This window comes from Malus domestica, chromosome 16 (assembly GCF_042453785.1).
Source record: "Malus domestica chromosome 16, GDT2T_hap1".
In the NCBI taxonomy this organism is placed as follows: Eukaryota; Viridiplantae; Streptophyta; class Magnoliopsida; order Rosales; family Rosaceae; genus Malus; species Malus domestica.
The window spans coordinates 21,991,590-22,003,628 of record NC_091676.1 but is presented as its reverse complement, the minus strand read 5'-3'; the positions used below and the strand labels follow the sequence as shown (position 1 = coordinate 22,003,628).

Below are 12,039 nucleotides of genomic sequence, written 5' to 3'. Positions count from 1 at the left end.
TGACATGAGTGATGCTCATGAATGTTAACATGAATGATGGTCATGAATATTTATGTATGATTGACATGAGTGATGCTCATGAATGTTTATGTATGGTTGACATGAGTGATGCTCATATATAATTTTGGAGTACTGGACGTACTTTTGATTACCTAGTTGGTGATAATAGCGGCAGGCTGCCGAATAATTTTGGAGTACTGGGCGTACTTTTGATCACCTGGTTGGTGATAAGAGTGGCAGGCTGCCGAATAATTTTTTGTAGTACTGGACGTACTTTTGATCACCTGGTTGGTGATAATAGCGGCAGGCTGCTGAATAATTTTGGAGTACTGGATGTACTTTTGATCACCTAGTGGGTGATAATAGCGGCAGGTTGCCGAATAATTTTGGAGTACTGGGCATACTTTTGATCACCTGGTTGGTGATAAGAGCGGCAGGCTGCCGAATAATTTTTTGTAGTACTGGGCGTACTTTTGATCACTTGGTTGGTGATAATAGCGGCAGGCTGCTAAATAATTTTGGAGTACTAGACTTACTTTTGATCACCTGGTTGGTGATAATAGAGGGTGAACCTTTAAATGGAGGGATGGAGTTTGGAGTTTGAAGCCATATGGCCTGGCTCTTTTGGGCATATGGGCCTTTGACCTCCACATAACATTCCAGCCCATTATTTTGGGGCTCGCGGTTTTTTTTTATTATTATCCTCTGATTGGGTTATACAGATGTCTCCGAAAGATAAGAAAAATAAATTACATCATTTAAAGTAAGGAACCCTTATCTTCCTCCTGGTTCTTCCTGTAGCTTTCTCAAAGAATGGGCGGGGAACATGCATTCCCTTTCATGATGAAAGTTTCATTGTTGGTGGGCATCTTTTTTGGTGGTCGACAAAATGTTGATGCACTGATAATAAAGATAATAAAGTTAACTAGTGACTGGACGTAATTTCTGTTGCTAGTTGCCCACTTGTATACAACCTTATGCCAGAAATCTCATCACGTGTGATCAGACATAAAGTGACTTGTGAATGCCTATTTCAAGAATAATGGGTCCATTTTTCAGAACAATCTCCTTTGCAGATTTGCATGCCTGCTTTATAGCAAACACATATAGCTTTTCCATGTGGGTGGTCGACAAAAGCCATCCAGACTCATCATTTCCGATGGCATCACCGACAGAAACGATTCGAGCGTCATGCAAAAACCTCATCTACAAAATTACAAATAGGTCGCATGGCTTCAAACCCGGTTAGCCTCCATAGATTCCGGCCATGTATTCAAATTCCTCGACTTCCCCACTACGTTAAGCCCACTCTCCACTTCCCAAACCACCCCCGCCGATTTCCGACCGTTTTTGGCCAGCCTTATTCTATAAAAGATTCCACCTGGGTTTTTTACGAGAGGCGAATGAGTGGTCTGATGGGCTTGCTCTGTTTCAGAAAATACACTAAATTCAAGAACTAAAAATTCTCACTGCTTCTCCTTGGCCTAAGGAAACAAGGTTCAAGCTTGTGGAGAAAGACATTTTCTTCGCCGACCCACTTCTTTTCTGCCGCCATCCTCGAACTCGGACTTGACAGGGTCCTTATGACTCGGTCACTAACTTACTGAATCAACCCTCCCGAGTTACCCTTGCACTCAAAGTTTGTTGCTTTCTAGATTTCCAGAGTGAGAAAGAGAGAGAAAGATGAGTGATGGCGTAGACGAAGCGACGTCACGGAATGAGCGTGCCCCTTCCGAGTGAGATGGTGGTGGCATCACCTGCACCGACGATGATGATGTCGATGTCGCCGTCAATGGATCTGCATTCTCCATTGGAGACCATCACGCTCTTCACGCACTTGCTTCCTTTGGAGGCCATTTGATAGCTTTTGGAGAAGTTCCGAGCTCCGATCAACTTCTTGTTGCAGAGAGTAGCAACAAAATCGGGGGTAGATTCGCACCGGCCTAGCCACTTGGTCGGGATCTCGGGCATTCCAGTGTCTTTTGAAGCTTTTGGACTCAGGCCAGATACCGGTGTCGAGAACTCTGATGATAATGTCATTGGATGCTTGGTTCAAATTCTAGGTCACTGACCCGCCCCAATCCCCAAATTGGTATTAAAACCCAGGAACTTGGGGGTACGAGTGGTGTGAAGGTTGTAAACCGTGTCTTTGTAGACGCCAATGGCAGAGTCGGACTGGTGGAGCAGCTCGACGTGGTCAGGATCTAAGGAGGCGGTGAAACCATGGTAGGCATCGATGCAGGTGTAAACGAGGGAATCTGAGTCGGATGAGGGAGACTGGAGGCTTCTTTTCTTTTTTTATTTTGTTAAGTGGCTGATCATATTGATGAGGAAAAATATTGGTGGGAAGGAGAAAAGGGTTTAAGGCAGCAGCAAAGTCTAAAGAAACATTATTACCTTCCTCAGACAAAGAAGTTGAATTGGACTCGGAAATTGGAAACATGGTTAACATCCAAGTTTCTTTGGACTAGGGAAAACTCCGAAGAGAGAAAAAAAAACAAATTCAAGCTAGCTGGATAAGTTGAGAGATGAGACTGAGACTGAGAGAGAGAGAGAGAGAGAGAGATTTCCTGGTTTCTGCAGATCCACGGTGGACAGTGGTGAGGTTTCACGGTGGTGAGATGAAAAAATGAAAGAGAACCGACGTAGCTTTTCGTGTCATTTCCCACAGACGGGGCCAAATGTTGATGCACAAAACCGGAGGGGTCTTGGAACAACTTAAATTCGACCGTGAATTTGCAAGAAAGTAACAAACACAAGATGTATCGTGGTTCACCCCAATGTTTGGGCTACGTCTACACTGATGTTGATATTGTTTCTTTGTATGGATGTATGGATTACAAGTGTAAGGGAGTCCCCCAGAGAAAGAGAGACTTTGAGAGTGTTTCTCTATTTGTGAGGATGAGAGCTTGAGGATTGTGAGGGTGAGGAGGCCCTTTTATAGAATAAGGGCTCCTCACTTACTACATATTTGCCCTTCCATTTATTACATAATTACATAATTACATTTGAGTCCACCGAGTATTTATACAAGGTCTAAATACGGAGGCCCTAAGTATGGTACAAACAAAATATATACTGAAAACAAAAGCCCACTCACTAGTATGTCGAAGGGTCGTAGCCCCCGAGTCGCCTGTGGATACGCTCGTCCTTGGGATAAGTCTCACCTATATGCGAATTAACTATAAAAACGTTATTTTAAAGCACATAGGCAAAACTAGCTAATAACTTCTCATACATTGCTCAAATTGGGTATATGAATATACCACAGTGATCTACACAACCTTAGGATCATCGCTAAATTTTTAGATAAATTTTTCGAGCTTCCACGCGCTGCCACGAGCCGGTAAGGGCACAGCAAAACACGCCCCAACGCGCGGCCCAAACCTGACAGATTCCCTAACCACCGTTAGGGAATATTCCGTTAAACCTAATAGATTCTGCTATTCCGTCCAAACTGACGGAATATGCAGTCATTTTCTCCGGCGAGTCGCCGGTCGCCGGAAAACTGGGTAAAACTTTAAACCCACTATTCTCACTCATTTTCAACCATTTTTCATGAAATTGGTACCAAAATGAAGCTAATAACATGTAGAATCACGTTATACAAGTTTCAAGGCTTAAATTCTACTAGATTTTTCTTGAGAAGGGTCGATAGCTCGACTTACCTAGAAACACGTCGATCTCAGTCCTCCAATGTCCAAATCCTTCCAACGAAGTACCCCTAGATTCGTGAGAACCTCCTTAAGCTTCCTATGCTCTTGAAATTCCATAAAAATCAACATTTTACGTGAGCATGAATAGTACCTCAAATCGGGGTTATGGTTTTAACATGAAAACGATGGAGTTCTTACCTGGAACGTGTACCCCAAGACTCGTATGGTCCTCACAAACACAATGGTGGTCTTAGAATCCTCGATCCATCACGATTCAAAGGGTTTTGGGTTTGAGTCCGTACAGGAGGGAAGAGAGAGAGAGTCTGAGAGATAGAGAAAGGACACGGGAAGGAATAGAGAGAATGTTATGGGTGTGTGTGTGTGGTCCAAAGTCACCAATCACAACTAATAATTTTCTTACTTCCAATTGGGTCCAAAATAATAGGGACTTAACACATTGGTCCTCAACCACACATAGCCCCACGATGTGACAAACGCTCAAGGGTAAATCTGTCTTTTCACAACCATGATAAATAATTCTCGAGACGGGCTGTGACAATTGTGAGTAATGAATGAATGTTCTTAATCAACATAACTATAAAAGCTTTGCATAGCCCACGCCGGCTTGATTGTTGGTCGAGTAGTTTGACGCTCACAATTTCATGCATTTTTTAAAAGTAAAAAAGATAGTGCTAGGGAGATCAAAATTTTTCAATCAAATTTGCAAACCAAATAATGTGGTTGTTGATGATTGAATTATTACTTAAATGTTGATTAACGTGCTTATTTTCTATTGGTGACACATCAATTGGTTTGCAAATTTGGTTTAAAATTATGATCTTTCTAGCATTACTTTTTTTTATTTATTTTAAATATGTACTTAGGCTTGATTTTTAATTTATAAGTGTTGGAAAATTAAGGTCTTATTGCTATATTAATCATATATAAAATTCATAAATTATCATCTAAGTGAATACACAATTTAAAGCATGCATATGATCAACCAAATGTTAAATGAATGTGACATAATGAATTAGAAAAACTTGAAATCGGTTGAGCCAAATGTTAGACATTCAATGTTTAAAACAAGTTTACTTTTCACTATGGTGCTCATGGTTAATCAACGTTTGTCTCCCAAGATTGTAATAGTAGCACTTCAACTCACATGACTCCAATGAACCACGATTGTGTTGAAAACTCTCTCGTATAGGCTCAATGACTCTCTCATATGGACTTAACAACTATGTATTATTATGTGAATAATGAAAAAGTGATTCATGACTACAAGAGGATTTACCTATTTACAAAAGTATATGTCTCTTTTGAAAACATGTGACTATTCTTGAGAGTCAAAAATTAAAACTCTTCATTTGAATTTCATGTCTGGAGAGACATTTTCACTAAAATGCACCACTTTTAATTTTCATTCAATTAATAAATTTAATATAATAGTACTAAAATTAAATTTTAAAACCAAAAAGCACCACTTCTAATTTTCATACTATATGCAGTAATTGTCCTACAGTATAGTTGTCTTTAGCTTTGAACTCGCCTCCTGAAAGGAAGGTGAAACTTATGGCGCGTTTACGTAACCGTAATGAAAATATGAGGAATTGAATTGAGGAGGAGTTGGAATGAGGATAAGTCAGAATCAGATTCCTGTTGAAGCTGTTTACTTAGAGTTCTAGAATCGGAATAGAAATGACACTGATTTCATAAAGTTGTTTACTAATTCAGCAAATCAGAATATAAACCAGTATGATTACTAAAATGCCCTTATCCCAAATCAAATATTTTATATACTTTTTTTTTAATAAAATTTGATATAATATATAATAGTAAGAAAAAAAATTAAATTGCTTTTTTTATTTCATAGACACACAAAAATGCTTTTGTTTATTTATTTTTATATATTTAAGTATTTACTTTAATATTTAAATTTTCTAGCTCAAATTGTAGTTTCTTCTCTTTGGCATATGCATGGAGTTGTGCATAATGTGAATGAGGGCATGATAGAAAGAAAAAATACATTCATGATTCCCTCACCCTCCTAGAATTCAAAATACCTCATCTATTTAGGGAATCCCACTCCTCCAATTTCAGGAATTGCATTCCTTGTTTCGGGTGGGGTCCAATACACTATTGATTCCCCGGTATTTAATAAACACCAGAGTAATCCATAATCAGAATTCAATTCCCATTACCCTTTATGTAAACACGCTCTTAATGTGAATGGCTCTCGGCTCAACACTTTTGGAAGTATAGGTGTTGGGGGAGAATTACGAGATAATAGTGGTGATTGGCTTGGTGGGTTTTCGTTCAAGTTGGGCAAATGGCCAGGTGGTTGTTGCTAAAATTTGGGGGCTTTATTTTGATCTATAGTTTGCAATAACCAAAAGTATTTCAAGCCTTTGTGTGAAGATGGACTCGGTTATAGTAGTTAATTTAATTAATACTGTAACTAATACCAGCTTTCATTCTCTTACCAACATCATTGATAAATGCAGACAATTTATGATACGCATAGCAGATTGCAAGTTGGTTTATGTCAACCGGGAGAGAACGTTGCGGCGGATGACCTTGCTAATTGAGGTTATAATATAAATCTTGAATAGCACTATTTTGAAAATTCATCTGAATGGATTGGAGCTCATGTATATGATTATATAATTAGAGTCTCTAGGACTTGAACTGTTTGTAATAATTTATTAAGTTAGTTTTGTGGTTATCTACCCCCTTAAGTAAAAAAAAAAAAAAAAAAAAAAATTCAACCGTAAGTTGGGTATTCCTTGTTAATTTGACTGGATCCAACATAAAAACAGCAATGCCATAGTGCATGAAATCTTCTTCCATCTTGCAGCTTCAAAAACTAAAAGAGGCCTACAATTCTTTTCATTTGGCAGCTAAATTCCTTTCTTTTAATAAAAAGCCAACTTGTACAGCTATGCGCTCCCCTTGCATGCAATTTTAAATTTCATAAAATCTGCTACAAGACACAGGATAATGTGAACAGCATAAAGAAATTCAAATGTGAGCATGAAAACAATAATATTTCTTATAATAATGTAGATGGGAGCGATCGCATTACTTTAATTACATAATCACCTTTTTGGTATAGCAAAAGATCCATCTTACTTTTTTAACCCGGCTTGAGATAAGTCAAGGTGTGAATTGAAGTATATACTTTTAAGAAAATTGCGGGAGATATCATATTTTTATATCATGTTAGTGTACTATTTTATATAACAAGTGATATATAAGTGTCATATCAACTAATGATTTTATCTCATTAAACATTGGCTGTATGCATCACTTGCTACATGAGATAGTATATCAATTAGTATAAAAATGCGATATCTTTAGCATTTGTCTAATTATATACATACTAAGAAATGGTTAATATTTTAATGTACACTATTTTTTAATTAAATAGTGTCATTTTAGTGGTTTATTAAAATGCCTTGTTTGTCTATTTTTTTTTTTACTAAAATTGGATGTCTTGCTTATTTTGGATTTGACCAATTTTTTAAAGGATAATTTTTCAACAACGAATAAAATAACTAGACAATTCAGCTCATTAAAATCAAACTCAAATCATGCTCGCAAAGTGTATTTCAAATAACGTAATTTCACTATAACACCCTAGGTTTTCATCTAATGATTTAAAATAATGAAAACTAATAAAAATGACTTGAAAACTTTGAATTTTAACGATAATGACAAAATAAAAAGTAAAATGAGTAGTACCATGATTGACTTTTTAGTGTAAAAATATGATTTTTAATTAAAGTGAACAGTACGGGAAGCTTTTCGTTAAAGTTCCCTTTAAAATATGCATGTAAAATACTTGACATGAAAGTTGGAACATTCTTGTGTTATGTTATATTGTTTGGTGTATATTTACGCGTTACATTCAACTTTCAAACAAGTAAAAATTGAGGCAATAGTCATCCTTCAATTATAATAATTTGATATCAAACGCACTATTCACGAAAGTCGAACATATCATATTGACTACTATGTTTTATAATTGTGAATTAGGGATGGACAAAATCGATACTCATTATCACAAAGTACCTATTAAGCAAGAGATTTCCAAGTAAATTGGTTAGAAATATTAATTCTTACCCTCAAAGTCCAGAGTTTGATTCTCTAATTTTGTTAATAGTCCTTGTACAATAATAAAAATTAAACAATTTTTTTTAACAAAAGATATTATTTACACTAAGAGGGTGGGGGAGTGGACTAAACCTGACAATAAGTTAGCAATAATGTGATTCAAATTCGCTTTTGTCATTAATCATATCTAAGATATCTCATTATCACAAAGTACCTATTAAGCAAGAGATTTCCAAGTAAATTGGTTAGAAATATTAATTCTTACCCTCAAAGTCCAGAGTTTGATTCTCTAATTTTGTTAATAGTCCTTGTACAATAATAAAAATTAAACAATTTTTTTTAAACAAAAGATATTATTTACACTAAGAGGGTGGGGGAGTGAATTAAACCTGACAATAAGTTAGCAATAATGTGATTCAAATTCGCTTTTAACAATAATCATATCTAAGATATCTCAATTACAAATGAAGAAAAATACCATATATCTCTTGTTAGATCTAATTATCAAATTCAATAAATCAAACGTAAACCAACAATCATAATTAAACAAGAGTGAAAAATGAGAAAGTACGCATTTATCATTTCTCATGATTTAATACTTTTTGGTAAGTTGTTTCCAAGAGACTTGCCTCCAAATTAACAGAGTCATTTTCCAGATATCATATCGTAGGCAAAACATTAAATAAGAACCATCGATTTCTTGGACCCCACGATCTACTTTATACAAAAAGCCGATGGAAAATTTTTGTTGGATTTTATTTTTGTTATTAAATTCGAAGGATATGTACAAAAAGCAGATGACAATGTTATTAAATTCGAATGTAATCCTACTTCTGCAGTTACTCAAAGGATATGCACTCCTCAGTCAAAGTTGATAGCTTTCTTCCCCCAAAAACCCAAAACCCTCTCTTTAAACAGAACAGGGGATATTTATTCTTCTCTTAGAGATTTTTTTTTTAAATAAACGATATTATCTTTTATATTAAGAGAAGATAATTAGTTTAGTTTCATAATGAACTAGTAATAATATGGTTTAAATTCATATTTGGCTAGAATCGAACCTAAGACCTCTTGCTTATAAATTAGGGAGTTTTAATGAAAAGCCTACGGTACTGTTCACTTTAACGAAAAAACACATTTTTACACTAAAAAGTCAAACATGATACTATTCACTTTACTCTTTATTTTGTCCTTATCATTAAAACTCAAAGTTTTCAAGTTCTTTTTATTAGTTTTCCTTATAAATTAAGAGGAATTTTACTAGAACGTGATATTAAGTGGCGAAGTTATTATTTTAATTTAACCATTTTGTTCTTATTCTCTTCACAAATTTAAATATTCCTTTAAAATAAAGCTAACAAATGTATCATTTCCATAATTTTAATTTAAGATTACTTTTAGTTACGACTCATGAAACTCAAATTTTATTTTACTTTGTCCTCTGTAATAAAAAGTTATCATTTTACTCTCTGAAATTCAAAATTTGCTCCACTTTACTATGTTTTCGTTTCTTATGTCAAATTCGCTCAATTTTTTTTATCATACTTTGTTACCTAAAACTCAAAAGTTGTCATTTTAATTCTTTTAAATTTATACAAAAACCGTCAAATATTATGACATGGATTAAAAATACATATATGAAGAAAAAAAAGCTATTATATTATTATTTTTACCCCTCCACGTCAACAATTTTAACAACCATTTGACAAAAGAAACGAAAATATAGTAGAGTTAAAAAAAATTTAAGTTTCAAAAAATAAAATTGTGACTTTTGAAATAAGTGGTACAGTTTAATTTAGGGAACTTTAACGAAAAGCACCCCGGTACTGTTCACTTTAACGAAAAACCACATTTTTACACTAAAAAGTCAATTCTGGTACTATTCACTTTACCCTTTATTTTGTCCTTATTATTAAAACTCAAAGTTTTCAAGCCCTTGTCATTAGTTTTCCTTTTAATTTAAGGATAACTAATGAAAATTGATTGAAAACTTTGAGTTTTAATGATAAGGACAAAATAAAGGATAAAATAAATAATACCATGATTAACTTTTTAATTTAAAAATATAATTTTTCGTTAAAGTGAACAATTCTAGATGTTTTTCATTAAAGTTTTCTTTAATTTATTTATCTATCAATTATACAATTGTACCTCCTGCACCCTGGTGTAAAAAAAAAAAAAAGTAAAAAATGATGCCCCTGGCCCCTGCCCCCTGCCATGTACTCAGAAGTAGGCCAGCCAAGTAAAACACCACTGCTTCCAATCCAAAAACCAGAAACCCAAAAACCAAACCCCAAAAAAATAAAAACCCAAATTTGTTCTGCAGAATAATCTCAGTTTCAATCACAAAAGCTTCAATCTTTACTCTACCCAGCTGGGTATTTTCCAAAATTATCGAAAACCCATCTCAGAACTCCCAAGAACTGACATGATTTGATCCAAAAAGTGAAAACAGCAAATGGGTTTTCTTTCAAAACCTGTTTCCAATCTCTCCCTCTATCTGCTTCTATTCTTCCTCTTCAGTTTTGAGCTCATCCCAGCTGCTGAATCTGCCACTGACATCACCTCCTTGGTCTACAAGGGCTGTGCAAAGCAGACATTCTCAGATCCAACAGGGGTCTACTCCCAAGCCCTCTCAGCCCTTTTTGGGTCCCTGGTGCAGCAGTCCTCCAAGGCCAAGTTCTTCAAAACCAACACAGGCAGTGGCCAAACCACCATCTCAGGGCTCTTCCAATGCAGAGGTGACCTCAGCAACTCTGACTGCTACACCTGCGTGAGCAAATTGCCCCAGATGTCTGACAACCTCTGTGGGAAAACCATTGCTGCTAGGGTTCAGCTTATTGGATGCTACATGCTCTATGAAATCTCTGGTTTTGCACAAATTTCAGGCATGGAAATGCTGTACAAAACCTGTGGGGGCACAAATGTGGCAGGGTCGGGGTTTGACGAAAGGAGGGACACTGCCTTCAGTGTTTTGGAGAATGGGGTTGTGAGTGGCCATGGATTTTACACCACAAACTATCAGCAGGTTTATGTTTTGGGGCAGTGCCAGGGTGATGTGGGGGACTCAGATTGTGGGGAGTGTATGAAGAGTGGGGTGCAGAGAGCTCAGGTTGAATGTGGGAGTGCAATTTCTGGCCAAATCTATCTACACAAGTGCTTTCTTAGCTATAGTTATTATCCTAATGGGGTTCCCAGGAGATCATCCTCTTCTTCCTCATCATCCTCCTCATCTTCGTCAGGTAAAACGCTAGTAACATCCTGAAATTTCGGTTTTTGGGTCTAAATTTGCTTTCTTTTTTTACAAACTTGTCCAATTTCTTATTAAGTTGTCACAAAGAGCGGCTTCTTTTGTTTTTGTTTGACAGGACGATGTTCTGAAATAGTCTAATTTCGAACTCGATGCAATGAAATAGCTTTTGCTTAAGTTGGATAACTTTGATTTAGTGTTTCCATCTCCAAGAATGGTTTGATTTCTGTATGTGTAATGTATTGGTATTTAATCTGATTTTTTGGAATGTGGTTGATTGATCTTAGGGTCAGGGAATACAGGGAAGACAGTGGCTATAATTTTAGGAGGAGCAGCAGGAGTTGGATTTATAGTCATATTTTTGTTGTTTGCCAGAAATTTGTTGAAGAAGCATGATGGTATGCATTGTATATTACACATCCAAGAACATGGAGATATGCATCTTCTTTCCGCTTTTTTATTTTTTTCAAATCTTAAACTTTCTGATTCCAAATTCTAATCTGCCATTGTTGGATTATGTTATTCTGTGCAGATTACTGATAGAGAGGGACATATGGGTTCTCAGGATTGCAAGCTTGTTTCAAGGTGGAGATACTTAAGGAACAATTTTTTTGTTATTTTTTATCCTTTTTGTTTTTGTTAAATCTTATTTCTACTTTCAATAGAACACAATAGGGTTTTGTGGTGGATAGATTTGTCAAACACAAAGTGAGGAAGGAGGATTAATGTGAGGATGATCCTTTTTTTTTTGTTGGAAAAAAGAAGACAATACTTTGGTATCTTATACACCATAAAATTTGGCCATTAAATATTTTGATTAAAACTTAGTAATTAAGAGTTGACGATTAAAAATTTAAGATATATACGATATACTTGGAGCACAATAAATTCTTCGAGAATGACAAATCACAGAAGAAATAGACAATGGGGGAGTAACAGATTTTGGATTCTTGCTTTATTTATTTATTTTTACATGCTTGTTTGTCCCTGATGGGTCATGTGGGTATGTTCGTC

The 12,039-nt window shown here is 35.7% G+C and overlaps 1 protein-coding gene across 1 annotated transcript; it reads left to right on the top strand.

The window, feature by feature from the left end:
• The first annotated feature begins 9,994 nt into the window (after positions 1–9,994).
• On the top strand, positions 9,995–11,834 carry LOC103403594 (plasmodesmata-located protein 2). The gene is made up of 3 exons (XM_008342443.4): positions 9,995–11,017; positions 11,313–11,423; positions 11,558–11,834. Exons 1-3 carry the CDS (start codon positions 10,234–10,236, stop codon positions 11,563–11,565), a joined length of 903 nt encoding a protein of 300 aa, XP_008340665.1. The 5' UTR covers positions 9,995–10,233; the 3' UTR covers positions 11,566–11,834.
• The last annotated feature ends 205 nt before the right edge of the window (positions 11,835–12,039 follow it).